At 34.7% G+C, this 21276-nt stretch overlaps 1 protein-coding gene across 1 annotated transcript in view; it reads left to right on the top strand.

Annotated features, from left to right (window-relative positions):
* The window catches only part of FAT4 (FAT atypical cadherin 4), a 173704-nt gene that overhangs the window by 131542 nt on the left and 20886 nt on the right, over window positions 1-21276 (top strand). The window contains exons 9-11 of the mRNA XM_072788481.1: window positions 308-4657; window positions 15972-16076; window positions 20483-20790. Of these exons, the coding sequence (XP_072644582.1) occupies window positions 308-4657; window positions 15972-16076; window positions 20483-20790 (4763 nt within the window). The remainder of the gene's footprint in view (window positions 1-307; window positions 4658-15971; window positions 16077-20482; window positions 20791-21276) is intronic.

Raw genomic sequence — 21276 nt, 5'->3', positions numbered from 1 at the left:
TATAATTCTGAATGATTAGCCATTGCTCTTCCCTGTGCTTCTCTCAAAGGCATACTGAAAAATATTAAATCCAGTAGACCATATGGGTTTTAGTTAGAAAATGGCAGGTCAGTTCCTGAAGACTACCTTTAAGTAGATCTGACTTGGGAATTTCAGAGATAATATAGGAATTACTATTCTCCCCCAGTAATCATGAGAAAGTAAAGTTATATTAGGGAGCAACATAATATTTTGTATACATTAATCTACTAGCAAATATTTTATTTGGGTTTCATGTGATTATAACTGCACACTCCCTCTTTTATAGGTTCCTTCGTCTTTGCAGTTACAGTCACAGATGCTGATATTGGACCCAATTCTGAACTGCATTACTCTCTCTCGGGTAGAAACTCTGAAAAATTTCACATTGACCCACTGAGAGGAGCTATTATGGCAGCTGGACCACTAAATGGGGCTTCGGAAGTGACATTTTCTGTACATGTAAAAGATGGTGGCTCATTTCCAAAGACAGATTCTACGACAGTGACTGTTAGATTTGTGAATAAGGCAGATTTCCCTAAAGTCAGAGCCAAAGAACAGACTTTCATGTTTCCTGAAAACCAGCCAGTCGGCACTCTTGTCACCACCATTACAGGGTCCTCCTTGAGAGGAGAACCTTTGTCCTATTATATTGCAAGTGGGAACCTTGGCAGTACATTCCAAATCGATCAATTAACAGGGCAAGTGTCCATTAGTCAACCTCTGGATTTTGAAAAGATACAAAAATATGTCATATGGATAGAGGCCAGGGATGGAGGTTTCCCTCCTTTATCCTCTTATGAGAAACTTGATCTAACAGTCCTAGATGTCAATGATAATTCCCCTGTTTTTAGGGAAGATCCATTTGTGTCTGAAATATTGGAAAACCTTTCTCCTCGCAAAATACTTACTGTTTCAGCAATGGATAAGGACAGTGGACCCAATGGACAGTTAGATTATGAAATTGTTAATGGCAACAAAGAACATAGTTTCACTATTAATCATGCCACAGGTGAAATTAGAAGCATTCGGCCGTTAGACAGGGAAAAAGTATCACAGTATGTGCTTACCATAAAGTCCTCAGACAAAGGCTCTCCTTCTCAGAGTACCTCAGTAAAAGTTATCATTAACATCTTGGATGAAAATGATAATGCCCCTAGGTTTTCTCAAATATTCAGTGCCTACGTTCCTGAAAATTCCCCTTTAGGATACACAGTTACACGTGTCACAACTTCCGATGAAGACATTGATATAAATGCAATTAGTAGATATTCCATAATGGATACAAGTCTTCCATTTACAATTAATCCAAGCACAGGGGATATTGTAATTAGTAGACCTTTAAACAGAGAAGATACGGACCGCTACAGAATCCGAGTTTCTGCACATGATTCTGGGTGGACCGTAAGTACAGACGTCACAATATTTGTGACGGATGTCAATGACAATGCTCCAAGATTTAGCAGACCCTCCTATTATTTAGATTGCCCTGAACTTACTGAAATTGGCTCCAAAGTGACTCAGGTATCTGCAACAGATCCTGATGAGGGATCAAATGGACAAGTGTTTTATTTTATAAAATCTCAGTCAGAGTATTTCAGGATTAATGCCACCACAGGAGAGATTTTCAATAAACAGGTCTTAAAATACCAGAATGTCAGTGGCTTCAGTAATGTGAACATCAACAGACATAGTTTTATAGTGACATCTTCAGATCGAGGTAATCCTTCATTACTAAGTGAGACAACAGTTACCATCAACACGGTGGACAGTAATGACAATGCGCCACAATTTCTTAAAACTAAATATTTCACTCCAGTCACCAAAAATGTTAAAGTTGGTACTAAGTTAATTAAAGTCACTGCAGTAGATGATAGAGATTTTGGACTGAATTCTGAAGTGGAATATTTAATTTCTAATGAAAATCATTTCGGAAAATTTAAGTTGGACAATGGTACAGGGTGGATTTCAGTAGCATCTTCCCTGATATCTGACTTAAATCAAAACTTTTTGATCACTGTCACTGCAAGAGATAAAGGAAACCCTCCACTATCATCCCAAGCAACTGTTCAAATAATTGTCACCGAGGAAAACTACCATACACCTGAATTCTCTCAAAGTCACATGAGTGCAACCATCCCCGAAAGCCACAGTATCGGGGCCATTGTCAGAACTGTTTCTGCAAGAGACAGAGATGCAGCTATGAATGGCTTAATTAGATACAGTATTTCTTCAGGAAATGAAGAAGGCATTTTTGCAATCAATTCCTCCACAGGTATATTAACACTAGCCAAAGCTCTTGATTATGAATTATGCCAGAAACATGAAATGACTATTAGTGCAACAGATGGAGGATGGGTTGCAAGAACAGGTTACTGCAGTGTGACTGTAAATGTGATTGATGTGAATGACAATTCTCCAGTATTCTTCCCTGATGAATATTTCCCTACTGTTTTGGAAAATGCCCCAAGTGGAACAACTGTCATCCACCTAAATGCAACAGATGCTGACTCTGGAACCAATGCTGTGATTGCGTACACCGTACAGTCATCTGACAGTGACCTCTTTGTCATTGACCCGAACACAGGAGTCATTACCACTCAAGGGTTCTTGGATTTTGAAACCAAGCAGAGCTACCATCTTACTGTGAAAGCTTTCAATGTCCCTGATGAAGAAAGGTGCAGTTTTGCCACTATTAATATACAATTAAAAGGGACAAATGAATATGTGCCTCGCTTTGTTTCCAAACTCTACTATTTTGAAATCTCAGAAGCAGCTCCCAAAGGTACTATTGTTGGAGAAGTATTTGCCAGTGACCGTGATTTGGGCGCTGACGGGGAGGTACACTATTTGATTTTTGGTAACAGTAGGAAGAAGGGTTTCCAGATCAATAAGAAGACTGGCCAAATTTATGTTTCTGGACTTCTTGATAGGGAGAAAGAAGAAAGGGTATCTTTGAAGGTATTGGCCAAGAATTTTGGCAGCATTAGGGGTGCAGATATCGATGAGGTCACCGTAAATGTCACTGTGCTTGATGCCAATGACCCACCCATTTTTAGTCTAAACATCTACAGTGTTCAGATCAGTGAAGGGGTCCCAACTGGAACTCATGTGACATTTGTCAGTGCCTTTGACTCAGACTCTGTCCCCAGCTGGAGCAGGTTTTCTTATTTCATTGGATCAGGGAATGAAAATGGTGCCTTTTCCATTAATCCACAGACAGGACAGATCACTGTCACTGCAGAATTGGATAGAGAAACCCTCCCTATCTACAATCTCACAGTTTTGGCTGTTGATTCAGGGACCCCCTCAGCTACAGGGAGTGCCTCCCTGTTAGTTACCCTAGAAGATATAAATGATAATGGACCCATGCTGACCATCAGCGAAGGTGAAGTTATGGAAAACAAACGCCCAGGAACTCTGGTGATGACCCTTCAGTCCACCGATCCCGATCTCCCTCCAAATCAAGGCCCGTTTACCTATTACTTGCTGAGCACAGGTCCCGCCACTAATTATTTTAGTCTGAACACTGCAGGAGTTCTGAGCACAACCAGAGAGATTGACAGAGAACAGATTGCAGACTTCTATCTGTCTGTGATCACTAGGGATTCTGGTGTTCCTCAAATGTCTTCCACAGGAACTGTGCATATCACAGTTATAGACCAAAATGATAATCCTTCACAGTCTCGGACTGTGGAGATATTTGTTAATTATTATGGCAATTTGTTTCCTGGTGGGATTTTAGGTTCTGTGAAGCCACAGGATCCGGATGTGTTAGACACCTTCCACTGCTCCCTTACTTCGGGAGTCACCAGCCTGTTCAGTATTCCAAGGGGTACTTGTGATCTAAATTCACAGCCGCGATCAACAGATGGCACATTTGATCTCACTGTCCTTAGCAATGATGGAGTTCACAGCACAGTCACGAGCAATATCCGAGTTTTCTTTGCTGGATTTTCTAACGCTACAGTGGATAACAGCATCCTACTGCGTCTCAGTGTTCCAACAGTAAAGGACTTTTTGACTAACCACTACCTTCATTTTCTACGCATTGCCAGCTCCCAGCTGACAGGCCTAGGGACTGCTGTGCAACTTTATGGTGCATATGAAGAGAACAATAAAACATTTCTTTTAGCAGCTGTGAAGCGAAACAATAATCAATATGTGAATCCCAGTGGTGTAGCCACCTTTTTTGAAAGCATCAAAGAGATCCTTCTCCGGCAGAGCGGAGTAAAGGTAGAATCCGTGGATCATGACTCATGTATTCATGGCCCATGTCAGAATGGAGGGAGCTGTATAAGGAGATTGGCTGTGAGCTCTGTATTAAAGAGCCACGAGAGTCTTCCCGTCATCACTGTGGCAAATGAACCTCTGCAGCCTTTCTTATGCAAGTGCCTGCCAGGTTATGCTGGTAGCTGGTGTGAAATAGATATAGATGAATGCCTTCCATCCCCTTGCCACAATGGTGGGACCTGTCACAATTTAGTAGGAGGATTTTCCTGCAGCTGTCCAGATGGCTTCACTGGCAGGGCCTGTGAGAGAGATATCAATGAGTGCCTGCCCGGTCCATGCAAGAACGGTGCTGTCTGCCAAAATGTTCCAGGAAGCTTCAACTGTGTTTGCAAAACTGGATACACAGGTAGGACAATGTTTGGCTCTTTCCCTAAGATTTGAGTCATGTCAAGTATAATAGAGAGCAGTGAATTTTGTCATTTTAAAGTGATTTTCCCAAAAAATGGGCATAATCATGGTAAACGCTTTAAACACTTACTGTTGGCCAACGCTGTTCTAAGCACTTTATCCTTATTTATTTTATTTACTTCTCACAAGAAATCTATGAGGTTGGGATAATTATTTTTCAGTTTGAACAAATAAGGAAAGTTGAAGTAGAGAGAAGGTAAGTTTTCTAAGGTGACCCAGATTTCAGAGACAGGTAGTAAGCCTACATGGTTATTTCCAGACTTTGAGGTCTTAGTCAAACTCCTAATGGTCTTATTTAAGAATGAGGAGAATACAATATCTTCAAATAAGAGTGTTCTAAAGATTAAAGGACATAATATATTTAAATCATAAGACCCGGACCATTTTGTGTCCTAAATAACTATTAACAATTATTGCTGTTTGACTCTTCTATCATCACCATGTTTTAAAATCACTGCCATCATTATTATTGAAGTTTGATCCACACTGTCTTGAAAAATGAGCAAAAGTGGTGGGGTTTTTTTGTTTTTGTTTTAATTAGTTTTCTTGAACTTTTTTTTTTTTTAAAAGATTTTATTTATTTATTTATGAGAGACACAGAATGAGAGAGAGAGAGGCAGAGACACAGGCAGAGGGAGAAGCAGGCTCCATGCAGGGAGCCTGATGTGGGACTCCATCCCGGATCTCCAGGATCAGGCCCTGGGCTGAAGGCGGCGCTAAACCGCTAAGCCACCGGGGCTGCCCAAAAGCAGTGTTTTAAGATTTAAGTTAAAATGCCTTGTTATGTCTATCAGGTAGAAAGCATAATAGCTGACCTCTCTCGTAAGCCACAACAAAATGGAAGCATAATTACCTTGACATTTTAGAAGCATGATAAAACATAGAGCAAATATGTTTTGCTTGTCTTTGACATCTTAGTAAGATATGATGTATGAATTACGTATATCTCCTTCAGTGTCTCTATCTATCTATCTATCTATCCATCTATCTAATATCTATCCTATTAGCTGATTGTTGGTGCACCTTCAAATGTGTATAAATATTATGTTTTTTTAAAGAATTATTTATTTATTTATGATAGACATAGAGTGAGAGAGAGAGAGAGAGAGAGAGGCAGAGTGTGTCACAGACAGAGGGAGAAGCAGGTTCCATGCCGGGAGCCCGATGTGGGACTCGATCCCGGGACTCCAGGATCGCTCCCTGGGCCAAAGGCAGGCGCTAAACCGCTGAGCCACCCAGGGATCCCCAAATATTATGTTGTTAATAAATTTGAGGAGAGAAAAAGTCTTTCCTGTAATTTGCACACTATACAGTGTTAGGTCATATGTATTACATTGGATAGCTTTATAGTGTTTATAAACACAATTTAAAGTACCAGCGAGGTAGGTAAAACCAGGACATATTTTTTATTTGTAAATATTTTGCAGAATAATATTTCTAAAGAAGTTTTTATAAGAAAATACATTTAGCTATTTTATATATATATATAGTTATTATATTTTTAAAAGATTATTATATTTTTAAAAGATGTATTTGAGAGAAAGAGAGAGGTAGAGAGAAAAAGAGATAGCACGTGAGCATGGGGTGGGTAGGGAAGGAGCAGAGAGAGAATCTTCAAGCAGATTCCCTGTTGAGTGTAGAGGCTCACCCAGGGCTCGATCCCATGACCTATGAGATCATGACTTGAGCTGAAACCAAGAGCTGGATGCTTAACCGACTATGCCACACAGGCACCCCTAGTTATTATATTTTTTAAAAGGTGCCCATCATGTATATACTTATGGTTTCATATTTGAAGAATTAAATTGTTTGATGGCGACATAAAGCAAGTTTGAATAAGTCAAAGCAGAACATACAAGCTTTGCCTACTGATAATAACCTTGAAATACAAGTGAAGAAAAGGGGCAGAAATAATATGCAATTAAAAGAATCAAAGGACTTTATGGTTTTTGATTTAGCTATAGCTTTTGGGAAGTCATTTAACCTTGCTGACCTTCAGTTTCTTCATCTGCAAAGTGAAAATAGTCATACTTACTTATCTTTTAGGTTTGTTGTAATGAATAAAGATAATGCTTGTAAAACACCTACCGGAGTTCAATCAGTACCCACGCAAATTAATAGTATTAGTAATAGTGGTGTTATGTAGTGGCTATAATAGAAGCGCAGCACAGAATTTCTAAAAAAGACAAGAAGCCTCAATAGCACAAAGTATGAATTTTACCCCAACTGTATTCCCAGTATCCTGAATAATTGGGCTATATCCATGTTATCAGTTCAGAAGTTCTAGAAAATTGTCCTTAGTCTTTCCCCAAAAACGACTTCCTTGTTTGAGAATTCAACAATAAAGATTATTTCTTTGCCCATTTTAGTATAATATACTCATTCGTACTTAGATTTAAAATGAGTCTATACTTAGTCCTAGAATGAAAAATGTGTGAAGGCACTTGATAATAGATAGGAAACAGGTAAAGTACCATGGGCATGAGCGAAAGCCCCATATGCTGATTCAGCATAAATGTTGCTTCGTGATTTGGCATAGAACTAATTCTTTAACATTACTTCCCTCTAGTTTGTTTCTTTCTTTGATTCATTACATTTAAATATGCATTGCATCCTTTTCTAAATGTAGTAGTTGAAACTTTTAGGATTTCCCTTCTTTTCATTATGAAATACGTATAACATTTATCAAGTTGTTATATAGAGCACTGCTTAAAGTTCTTTACATTGTAGACATTATTATTTAGTTAGTTATTCATTTAGTTCTCCAAACTCAATGAAACTGCATTATCACTATTATTCTTTCCATTTTAAAGGCACAAAATATTGGGTCTTAGACAAGTTAGAAGAGATTAAATAACCTGCCTCAAGCATGGCACAGAAGGTGCTCTAAATGAGTTTTCACTGTAAGCTTCACTCCAGAGTCTCTGCTTTTTATTTGTATGTAATTCTTCATCACACATTGGTTTATATTTGCCATCGGGTATTATGACAAGTCCATGATATCTTTTAAGAACTTTTGTCTATTATTCTACTGGGTCTGTCTGTACAAAACACACGAGATAGTGTATTGATATGAGGTTGATCAAGAACTGAAATTACCTCCAGACTTTCAGGTAGCAAGGTACTTAATACTAGCAAATAGCTTGCAAAATCTTTAAACCAGCTAAGAATGAAGGTCTGAAAAATTCACCAATAATCTCAGCAATAGGAACAATGTAAGGGGGCACTTGTGTAGTTCAGTCGGTTAAGTGTCTGCCTTCAGCTCAGACTCAGTTGGTCCTGGGATCCAGCCCTGTGTTGTGCTCGCAGCTCAGCCAAGAGTCTGCCTCTCCTTCTTTTTTTTTTTGCCCCTCCCTTCAACTTCTGTGCATGCTTTCTCTCTCTTTCTCTCTGCTCCATCTCAACAAATAAATAAAATCTTAAACAAAACAAAATACAGTAGGTATTGCAAGAAACCACTGCCAGTCATCTTGTCTACCTGCAGTGCTGCAATGAGTGAGTCCCAGAACAGTCCTTGCTTCACTTTCACTCTTTAAATATCATTCAAAATTTACCCACTGGCAAAATCTAATCCTAAACCCTGCTGGAAAGGAGTTTAGAATAGTTTTGTGACATCCGGCCCCTGCAATACAGAAAGATAAGAATGATGCTGAGTGTCAAGAGATAATATCTGGCATAGAAAGATACTATTATTACCCCTACTGTATGTCATAGAAAATTCAGCCTATACTCTGGTGACTCTAGAGCCAGAGCTGCCAAAGACTAGATCATAACCTCTTTCTGTAAGAAAAGTTATTTGAAGTTACAAAAGTAACTTGAAATTACTGTGGTGATTTTACATACTGCCCTTCTCTAGAGCTCATTTTAGTCTTCATTTGCATAGTTGGAGATAATCCAGCAAATCAAGAATGATGTAAACATAAAGTTGAATGATTAATATGAATCTTCTCTTTTTTGAATTTGTGTAATTCATTGTTTTAAATTCTATACGAATAGTCCATGCAGTAAAATTAGCAGATAATTCAAGTCTGATAATTTTATTTTTTTATTTTGTTTTACAGGAAACAGTATAACAAAATGCATAGCTACAAATTCTTAATCCATACACTAAATTAGGAATGTGTTGTTCAAATGTCCGAATCTGTTTAAAATTATAAAGATAATCCCTGAAGGATCATTTTGAGTTAGTCTTTCTAGGTAGTCTTTACCAGCTCACCCGACTCAGGAAGATGGAGTAAATGCATCAAAATATCTTAAAGAGCTAATCAAGCTAATAAATCATAGGACAAAATTCTTACATAAGCATATGTGTACCTCATAGAATGAATTTTTAAAAATATATATTGTAGTTTACTTTTATTAATACAAATTAAGTACTAATGCTTTGGTAAAGCTTTATCCAAAGCCTATATATGTTCAAATATTTTTTTTTTGATCATCAGAACTATTTCCAATCACTTGCACTCTATTTACTTCTTTCAACTTTTACCTGAAATTTTTCAATGATTTTTAAAGTCTGTGGCATTACATATTGGAACTGTGAGATTTTAACTTTATGTTTAAAATAATCCTCAGATATTATCCTATCACACACACACACACACATACACACACACCATTGCCACCACCACTGTATATTTCATATAAAGTTAGAAATTGTGCTAAAGATTGGAAAAGTGAGTGGCTTATGCACTGATGCAAACCATGAGACTTAATCCTAAGAATCCTACAGGGAGTGATTGTTAGCTGAACAGAGATTTTGTGTGAACATCCTTTAGGAGTATAAATACAAAATGAAAGTTATGGAACAACTACAATAAAAATATATGAAGGGATATAGTTATTACCACATTGCCACCAGTATATTCCTGATAATATATGAATTTACCATTTATATTTTTAAAATTTTATCTTCAAGTTGGTAACCATAGAATCACATAATACATATAAAATAAGGATTTTTTAAATGAATGAAGATTTTGAGAGAATGAATTTGTTTATATAACTTGTGTTTCTGATCTCTTCTTAATTACTGGAAAAATAACCAAAAGGAAATTAAAAAAAATGGTGAGACTTAACATTCAATAACAATCACTTCACATTTCATTGTTAAAAAATTGTTCTATAATTTATAGAACAATATATATAATTTAACTTTTATATCACTCAGTGGAGCTTTGATTCACTATAATACAGCATTTCAGAAAGAATGAATTGATTTAATATAACATAGGGCATGTGAAAAATTACTTTCTAGATTTTCATAAGATTTAATAATACCAGAAATTACATCATTGTCAATGTACCTCAGTAAATCAAAAGAAAATATTTTTCATGTTATTCATGCCTCAGAAGTTCAGGGGATCCTGGAGGAAATTAGCAGCTTAATAACTACCAATCCAGTATTTCTTTTCCTACACGGATGAACATTTCATGCATTTAATAGAACACTAATTAGAAAGCCCAATTATAGTCAGGAACCACTTATCATTTGTCTCCCTGCTCCAGGTTTCCACAGTTTGCAGCACAATCCTGCATTAAGTCTTTCAAGGAATGGTGTTTTAAATGCAGCATGTAGATGGAGCTTATTTTCAAATCTGGGTCTCTCCTAACAGAATTAGTTCATAGCCCCTTTAACCTTTCCCATCCACTTTCACACATCTGGATGCATTTTAGGTGTGGTATTTGGAGTAAGGCCAAGGTTTATTACCATATGGAGAAGTTTTCCTATGCTCTCAAGTAAGTCTTGATATTTCAGGGGAGGATGAGATTTGTCCATTCATCACTTTTATGACATTTGACATTATAAATAGGAATTTTTTCAGACATATAAAGTTATATACAGGTTGTGCATAGTAATTTTACTAAGAAACTTGGCAAACATTTTCTTTCATGAAGATGGAAGTTGTAACTGAGTCATTCTTTTAAAATCATAAGTCATACATGAATGTTGTCAATGATCGTGTGATCAGAACACTGTAGAATATAAACAAAATGTAGTGAATGGATAGGAAATGAAATTTTCTGTGAGATACAGAAGAATCACTCATTTTGGTTATTTTAAAATATGATTTGCATCTTATGAAAGCATTAATAAGAGGCTTCTGGAAGCTTAAATGTTTCTTATTTCTGCAGAAAGCAAACATATTTGTAAGCTTATCATGGATATTAGGGATGTCAATATGCACCATCATCTGTAGTTTCATTGAAATTGTATTCGCATATGTTTTAAAATACAAAAGGAAAACAGATTTTTTCTTTATTTTTTCTTCCTAGCAGCTCTTAAACATGATTTTTTTGCTTTCTTTTGATGTAAAAAAACAATGCTATTCGATCAGGATATTTAGGTGAGCTATCTTCATAGGTCCTTGCACAATAATAGGACACATTTACTAGTGTAAAAAAAAAAAAAGCTACTTTCTGCTAAAATAACAAAAAAACTCATAAGCATATTCAGGATAAATAATATATTATGAAATCATATTTATTAATAATATAATCAATTTAGATATAAAATGGACTTTGATAGTTCACAAAATCTCCCTTCTATCTATGTATGAATACAAGAGATGCAAAAGTAGTAATTGTGATCTAATATATTACATATAATCTAAGAAATCATCATATTCTCATAGGTGTCCACATTTATGAGGTAGGAATAAATTTAGCTCGGCTCCACATAATCAACATTAAAATGTTCTATTAGAAAGAATGGAATTTGAATATACATCCTTATTAAAAAGACCACAGGTGATCACAGCAGCTCACCTTCTGCCCCAAACATGAAGATACATGCTAAATTTCTTTTGTAAGTTTAAACTATAAACTTGAAAAGTCTGTGGATACACCGGCCTCCCATTACACATGCATTTCCATCTTCAGCAATTCCCATTCTTCAAGTTCTAGGGGTTTATACTTCTCGAAGCACACCTCCTTCTATGATAAATAATTTATATCAACACAGTTAATTGATGGATGGCAAAGCAATGAGAACAGTTTATTCTTGTAAACAGATGCTATCACAACTAACATACCTTAATAGAAAAAGGCTTTTTGTGTTCCAGAGATAGGGTTGTGTTTTTTTGTGCGAGCCCTATCAGTGTACTTGCAAACCCCAAGGCTCCGACAAATTTTGTTAATTGACTTGCAGTATTAATGAAGTTAATGATCCAAGATTTGGTTTCACGGTGCTCCAACACATCAGATTTTTTGTACTAGAAGCATCTTAGAGTAATTCAAACTGCTGCATTCTCTGATAAGCATTGTGCATTTAACACAAGAATTTAAGTAGATAGATGTGTGGAGAACAATGCAGAATTCGCTGCTGATTTCTAACTAGATAATAGAGCATGAACTTTCCAGACCTGATAAATTCGTATTTCAAGGCTTTCCTTTAATTCTGTGTAAACATATAACATCTTTCCTTCACATAAAAAAGTCTTTTTAATAATAATTTAAATGGCAATACTGAGTTTTCAAACTGTGTCTTTCAATCTAGTATGGTAACTGCTTTGAAATTTACTAATTGTAAAAAAAGAAAATACTCATCAAATGGAGTAATCAAACCAAATTTTTGAGTGGTAAATAATTTGCATACTGTAACACCAACATATAAAACTATTCTTTTTTCTCAAACTCAATAATAAATTGATATACTTAACCCCTAGCAGAGTCATTTTTTCAAAAATGTTTACATCCACCTACTAGAGAAAAGAAAATAAAACCTTGGTTTACATTAAAATGTAAAATGAATGGTTGATTTTTTTTCTCTTACTAATGTCTATTTATATTGTTGTATACTCAAAGAATAAGATTCCGTTGAGAATTTAACTTTCAAAAGAAATTCATTCTTAAACTAGTATTTTCTTAGTTGTAGCTTCTGCCATTTTCATAGTTGTATATTTTAATACATAGGTAACTCTTATTTAATTTGGGGTTTCTTTCCATCCCTAACTTTGGACTAAAATAGTGTACAGTTTATATTTAAATTAAACTCAGATGTATATGTTAATTCTAATTTTGCAAGGGGTAAATAAGATAACCTCTTTATGTAAATTACAAAACAAAAACCATCTAATTTTCTTTTGTTGTCATTATTTAAACCAAAATTTTATTTTTTTAAACCAAAATTTTAATTTTTTTTTTTTTTTTTTTTTTTTATTTATGATAGTTACAGAGAGAAAGAGAGGCAGAGACACAGGCAGAGGGAGAAGCAGGCTCCATGCACCGGGAGCCCGATGTGGGATTCGATCCCGGGTCTCCAGGATCGCGCCCTGGGCCAAAGGCAGGCGCCAAACTGCTGCGCCACCCAGGGATCCCCCAAAATTTTAAAAGACAGTCTTTTCTAAGAGGATTACAAAGACGATATAGTTGGGATTTGTGATATCAATGACTTGCATTTTTATACACTTATATATTTTTCTTGTAGAGCACCTATGTCCAAATTTCTGAGCAATTGTTCATGATAGTGCTCCTTAAATTGGTTACTCTTTGTTCCCTGTTTGCAGTCTTCAAGAAGTAAAGTTGTAATTTTGTGACCCATTAACTAGTTTTCACAATATTAGACTGACTATACTTATAAAGCCTGTATGTACAGCTGACCCTTGAACAGCCAGGTTGGAACTGTGTGAGTCCACTTACATGTGTATTTTTGTTTTTATAAATACAGTACAGTAAATGTATTTTCTCTCCCTTATTTTCTTAATAACATTTTATTTTCTCTAGCTTACTTTATTGTAAGAAGACAGTATATAATACATAGAACATACAAAATATGTGTTAATCAACTCTTTATATTATTGGTAAGGCTTCTGGTCAAAGCAGGCTATTAGGAGTTAACTCTTGGGGGAGTCAGTAGTTGTATGTGTATTTTCTTTTTGTGTGTATTTTTTTTTTTATTGGAGTTCGATTTGCCAACTTATAGCATAACACCCAGGGCTCATCTCGTCAAGTGCCCCCCTCAGTGCCCGTCACCCAGTCACTCCGTCCCCCCGCCCACCTCCCCTTCCACTACCCCTTGTTCGTTTCCCAGAGTTAGGAGTTTCTCATGTTCTGTCTCCCTGTCTGATATTTCCCACTCATTTTCTCTCCTTTCTCCTATAATCTCTTTCACTATTTTTTATATTCCCCAAAAGAAAGAGACCATATAGGGTTTGTCCTTCTCAGATTGACTTACTTCACTCAGCATAATACCTTCCAGTTCTATCTATGTAGATTTTCAACCGCAGGGTTGGCTACTTTAAAACACCAGCATTGTCCAAGGACACCTGCCTCAATACATGCTATTTTTAACATAATTCTAAAAGAAATTTTCAAAAAAAAAGAAGAATGAAACCTTACTCAGTCCGATAACACATGTGAAAATTATATGTAGATCATACAGTGGAAAAAAATTCATGGAGTGGATGTGACTTTCTTGATAGCAAATAAATAATTAAAAGTACAGCTCATAGGTCCTTTTTATTCTCTGTTGGTCAATACTAATATTACGTTAAAAAATTCACTTCTCTAGAGGAATATGACAGAAATCCAATTGGAAAATACCATGGGAGAGAGTTCTATGCCACACCATCTCTCTGGTGTGATATTGTACCGGCTTATAATAAAGTCATTCTGCCTATTTATTAAATGTAACTCATTGGCACAATTCTTAAAGCCTAATTTCTGTGCCTTTGGTTGGTAACTTGTTTATTTTCATTATTTCCCCCTAGGATGGAAAGGTATTCTAAAATTGTTACTGTTTTACCTTTTAAGGAGGTTCCCAATATTATTTTTAAAGAAAAAATGTTGTTTATGACCCTGTGATGTAGAGAAACGTGTTTAGTTAGTGTCATGAGGTCTGACTCACGCTTATAATTTTAAACTAGAACAATTGTGGCTACATAATCAAGCCACAAAAACAGAACTAAATTAAACAAAACTTTGACTATGTTTTAAGCATAGTAATCATGGTGAAATGGATTATCTATGCTTAACATTGAGTCTAGTTGTGCATATAAAACTTACATGTTTTCATAAGACATTTAATAAAGGCATTAATGAAATCATGTTAAGAAGTAGAAAATAGCTTTACAGAAACAAACTATTTAAATTAAATAATTAAAGCCTCATTATCAATGAATGAAAAATAACAAAGAACTCTATAACATCTCATTGTTTCTGGGAATTGGAAAACTAGAAACAACTCTAACAAATCAATTATTACAATAATTAAAAACTATAGAAAACTGGCATTAGAACAACACATTGTTAAAAAAAATTACCACCACCACCACCACCACCACCACCACCACAAAAATAAATAGGACTGGCCAATTACTCTGAATTGGCCTATCTAGGGGTTAACTGACAATCACAGGTTTGCAAAACCTGGATATGGGAGCAGACCTACATTGGTCTGTGCCATCGTTTTACAATTTCTTCGGCAAAATTTTAGCCTTCAAGAAGCTCTTCTTCATCTATGAAATGTAAAAGTTTCCTGTTGCTTGGATTAATCTCCCCACTAAAATGGAAATGCCATGTTGTGACACTTTTTTTGACTGCCATTCCCATCTTCTAACCTTCCTAGACAGTAAGAGGCACTCAGTCAATATCAGTTGATTCAACCAACAAGATGATCTATGAAAAGTCCCTATAACTGAAAAATATGCTGCCTAGGTGTCAATGTTTTGGAAAAAAGACAAGGTATACATAACCTGTAGTAAAGAATAAATCTTAAGTATTTGAAATATATGATGTGCTTCCTGATTTTTTATTCTGCTTTACAACAGATAGGTCAGTGAAGGGATATTTCTTGAGAGTGAAAGTATTTTAGTTTGACAAGCTATATGAGACTGATTCTTACCTTTAAAAAGTCCGAGTCAAAGAAATCTCTACAGTGAGAATTATACTGTAAAAGTTTCAAACCTCATTATAAATTTGAAAAAGGAAGACACATTGACAAGAGAAAATAAATTCAGTGAAAACATTTAAATATGTTCACCATTTGTGATTTTCCTGCAAACAGTAGTTCCTTCCAAGATGATTATGTAAATTATTTCCTTACTATTTTAATACACAACTTTACAATAGGACAACTAAATAAGATTTTGAACTCTGAGGCATTCCAATTTTCTCATGTCAAGTAAAATATTCTTATATTTCTCTTCTCCAAGATATGACCTCTTAGAATAGATTTTTACATGTGGTTATAAAGTAATGGTATTAATATATTTTTGCATAAGATTTTTTTAATGGGGTTTGATACTTTTCAGGGAAAATGTGTGAATCTTCAGTCAATTACTGTGAATGTAACCCCTGCTTTAACGGTGGTTCCTGCCAAAGTGGTGTGGAGTCATACTACTGCCATTGTCCATTTGGTAAGTATTGCTTAGTCGTTGATATAAAATATCAATCTCTTTTGACACAACGTTTAGCAATTTTATTGACCATCAGTGATTAGGAAAATATTAGTTGTTTTACACAGGAGGTTTTAGCAAAATAAAATCTCAAAGGTTTAATATTTTTAAAAAAGTTAATTATGGAGATGCCATTGAATATATTACTTCAGTTATTACTAGGAAAGTAATCAACTCGAGATAATTGAATTTGATGTGTCTCCTCAGGACATTTCCCCTCAAATATTTATGGATGACTTCTTTTTAGCCTGGAACCTATCAAAGAAAAAAGTCTTTTTAAGCACTATCTGACATCACAGTCTATTTAAAATCTTTAAGGATAATTAGTCAAAGTGGGTTTCTTGTTTTGTTTTGTCTTGCTGCTTTTTATTTTTTAACATTAATTCAACCACTTCTAATAGAAAGATTTAGTAACTAGGCATGAAGTTTTCATGATAGGCTTTTTGTAGATACTACCAAATAACGAATCACAATTCAGACTAATGTGTTCTTTTGAAGAAGAAAGTTGTTAGAATTTTTTTGTACACATTCGTATTTATTCACCATAATGGAAAGAACTAAAAGATTCCTTTCAGATCTCACTCAAATGTTACCCAGCACTGGGACAGCCAAGGACTATGAGAATAGCTTTGGAGAGAGCTTTTATTTTAACTTGTATTGTTTCATTGGTTTGTGATTACTACACTTATTTGAAGGATACTTTACCCCACAATATAGTATTCATCTCCAGATGTCCTATAGTAATTAGAGACCCTATCTCTCTCCCTAAGCAAAAGAGGAGAAAGATATTTTTCCAGTCTTTCCTTGAGCAATCACTGAGCTATGTGGACTCTGAAAAGAGACTCTCAATCCACAGTTGTGAATAGAACTATAAAAGAATCTGAGGTTTCTAGTATAATAAAATGTAATGTTAATTCATTTTCAGATAACTTCATGATTCTATCTAGTTTTATTCTCATAAAGCACAATGTCAATAAAATGATAATGAAAAACAAAATATAAGTATCTAATTGTGTGCCATACATTTTAGCAATGGTGCTGAGGCCCAGAAATTGAGGGCTTTGTCTAAAGTCAAAAAAGGAAGACAAAACAAAACTACCCCAAGATGATACAGTGACTAGAACACGTTTTCAGTCTAGTATGACATTTACAGAATCCCTGCTTTTTAAAATTTCTCTGAGATTCTTAACCAGAAATGCCTCTGAAGCAGTGAAAAGCAGATTAAGGTCAAAATAACCCCAATTTTAGATCTCCCAAAACTTCTTTCAGTAATCTCTTATAATCCTAAAGGGTGCTGCTTTCGACAGATAACCACAAGCAGGTTTCATGGTTTAACTTGTATTTGGAATGAAAGAAAAAGGGATTGAAATGGAAAGTGGAAAAAATGGTTTTCAAGTGACTGAAGAAAGGTTTTTACATTTTTATAGATTTCTTTGCATTTCATTTGCAAATATGAAGATTTAAAATAATTGATATCAAATATAAAACAAATCATTGCTGTCGTGTAGCTGATAGAACAATCATTGCCTATTGGGGCAAAGTGTTTCGGGGTCCAAATGGATCTTGCCCTCACCCTACCAGAGATCTCCAGGGGACTAGCTCAGCAATATAAATTAGAGACAGATCACATGCAGCTGGCAGTGCAAACTTCTCCCTCCATTTCTTCCAGTGGCAAAAAAAAAAAAAAAAAAAAAAAAAAAAAAATTATTTAAACTTTGACATTGTCAGCTGGCAACAGAGGATTTATAAAAGAAAAGAAAACAGAAAACCTTGAAACAATAATACATGACTTGAGACCAGAAAGATAGAATTAAAAGGACAAAGTATTTTCCTTTTCAAATTGAATGTGGGTGAAACATACAAATACAAAGGACAGATGGAATGCCTCAAACAAATAGCTGGAGTTAGTTACACATGCATCCTATAAAACAACATCTTAACTATAATTTTGAAGTTGGAAAAAAAATTTGCACTGTTTACTTTCTCATCAGTGAAAGATTTGTTGTTTGGATTTTTAGAATTTTTTTAGATTTTGATTTTTTAAGATTGTGTGTTAGAAAAACAAAGTGCTTAAGATTTTATAAAAGGAACCTGTATAATTATAACTCCATATTTATGTATATATAACTACCCACAAACAGAATATTCCTTATTAGAGTAATTTTAATAATTGCTTTTGATATTAATACATGTGCTGCCGAAGTGAGCACTAATTTCTCTTGATCTTATGTAGTTTTATTTCATGACATTTCATTTGGAGGGCTGTTTTGAAATCTTCATTAAATTTTATTTTATTTCAAAAACAAAAATCTACCTTTCTCTAGAAACAATAACAAAACTCTTTAAGAACAAAAATATTCCTTAAATAAATATTTTCATGCATGAAAATGTTGGAGTCTATTTGTGGCAAGTATAAATTTGAATAAAAATACAGGACATCTTTCCAGTACCTATATTCTTTCTACATATACTTAGATTCAATTTTTTAAAGATTTATTTATTTATTTGAGAGAGAGAAAGAGAAAGAGAAAGACAGGGAGGGGCAGAGGTAGAGGGAGAGTGAAACTTCAGCAGACTCCTCGCTTAGCCCAGAGCCCATATGGAGCTCAATCTCATTACCTTGAGATTGCCACCTGAACTGGAACCAAGAGTTGGTTGCTTAACCTACTGGACCACCCAGGCGCCTCCATATTGAATTTTTAATCCCATGTTCATATTTTTATTAAAATTTATTCAGAAGAGGTCTGAGAGAACACATAATACATTTTTTCCCCTCAATAATCTATTTCATGGGACGCCTGGGTGGCTCAGTGGTTGAGCATCTGCCTTCGGCCCAGGATGTGATCCTGGAGACCCGGAATCGAGTCCCGCATCAGGCTCCCTGCATGGAGCCTGCTTTTCCCTCTGCCTGTGTCTCTGCCTCTCTCTTTCTGTGTCTCTCATGAACAAATAAATAAAATCTTTAATAATAATAATAATAATAATAATAATAATCTATTTCATTTGTATACTTTATCTTTGTTTTTTCTTTAACTTTGGTTACTCTATATATATAAGTAAGGTATATATAATATAGTAAATGTATATTTAATAGAAATAATTTTTTAGAAATAAATTTTTAAAAGTTATATATTTGTTATACATAATATAAATTATAAATATAATACTGTGACATATATAATATACTTAAACATAAATAAATGTGTGACATATAATATACATCATATATAATTTCTATGATTTCTTTGTTTTTTCTTTAATTTCAATTAATGTTTAAAAATAGTGTGCATATTTCCCACACATTTATAATGAATATTATGTCAGCCAGACAGAGCAGGCAAAGATAACATAAGCTTTTGTAGCAGATTCTAGGCCATCTCAATTTAAAGAACATTTGGATATGAGATGCAGTTCAGTCAAAACAACTAGACCAATCAGTAGATCAGGCCTCAAATTTTGGCTTCATCTCCCATAGTTCTGTGACCTCAGGCAAGTTTTAAATATTCTGTAAAATGATGGCATTAGCTTCTTCTAGCTGAACAATTCCCTAACTCTACATTTAATGCATTTACAAGATATGTACAGCCAAAATTAAGGAATAGAACCTTTGAAAGTTAACAGGAATCATGATGTATTGGCATGGGTTAATTTTCCAATCATTTGCTACAGTCTACTAATATTTGTGGGAAAAGAATTTTGGCGTAGCATTGTAACAATAAAACTCATTTTTAAAGTTGAAAAAGAACCAGCACAAACAAGTGGGAATGCTGGGTTTCAGAAAAAAAGCAGAAAGCTATTTTAAAGTAGCCTGTTGTAAGTTATACCCAAAGAAGGTATAAAACAAGAAAGAGATAAAAACTTAAGACAGTTCTTTCCTTCCCTAACAGCAGTAATTCCCTTCCCTGGTCTTGTGGTTCTTGAAAATACCACAAGTACAGGGACTAAATTTTTTAAGGTCAAAACAAAATTTACCATCCTCAATTGAATTAAATTTTTTTAAAGAAGTATATATTAGAAAGAAGTATCTCAGTCAAAAATTACAGCATATTAAAACTAAAAGTGTTGACAAACTAATTTGGAAAGTTTTCCAGGAAAGCCATGTCTTCAGACATACTCTATTCCGTTAACTCTAATTTTTAGAAATGGGATCTACTTAGATATGTTTCCTAATTGGCCAAAGAAAAACAAGCACAGTTCATTAATGTGTTCTATCTCTATTTAATTTAGACAGCATTCTTTGGAGAATACTACAAAAAAGGTCATTAAAAGCATGATTCACTATTGTAACTTAGAAGTATTATAATCAAAGTCATTTACTAACACTTCACTGGAATCTGATGTCAATTTATCAATTTTCCCATCTACAGGTGTCTTTGGAAAACACTGTGAGTTGAATAGTTACGGATTTGAGGAATTATCATACATGGAATTTCCCAGCTTGGACCCCAATAACAACTATATTTATGTCAAATTTGCAACTATTAAAAGTCATGCTTTACTGCTTTACAACTATGACAACCAGACAGGGGACCGGGCTGAATTTTTGGCCCTTGAAATCGCTGAAGAAAGACTAAGATTCTCTTATAATTTAGGCAGTGGTACATATAAACTCACCACCATGAAGAAGGTGTCAGATGGACATTTTCACACTGTGATTGCCCGGAGAGCAGGGATGGTAAGACATTTCATTCTGCATTAAAACTTGTTTTATTGTTGCACATCCAGTCAAAGCATGAATCGAAGTGCAAATTTGACCAGTTTTGTTATGAACGACAGCAGCGAATAGGTAATATTTTTCTTTTGCTCATGACAACTATTTGTCACAAAAAATCAGCTTGACTCAAAAACAACAAAAGGTAACAAAATAAAGAAAACATCCTAGTGCCTAAACATTTCATTTTATACATTTCCTATATATGTTTAAGGCCACATCAGAACTGTACTTAAAATGGCTACTTTTCTAAGCATCCCAGCCCTAACTGAAGAAACAGTTTAAAAACAAATGAAAAACCTTTCCTACAAATAAATTACTGACGAAAGATGATACTAACACATATTCTAATACAGTAGTTAGTAATCCTTATTGTACCAGAACCTCAACATGCTGTCTGTCATCTGTGAGGTCTATGACATGGGACTGTATTGAAATGAAGTTTTGTTT

Source organism: Canis lupus, chromosome 20 (genome assembly GCF_048164855.1).
Source record: "Canis lupus baileyi chromosome 20, mCanLup2.hap1, whole genome shotgun sequence".
Classification (NCBI taxonomy): Eukaryota; Metazoa; Chordata; class Mammalia; order Carnivora; family Canidae; genus Canis; species Canis lupus.
The sequence above is the reverse complement of the archived record's forward strand: the minus strand, read 5'-3'. Positions and strand labels throughout refer to the sequence as shown.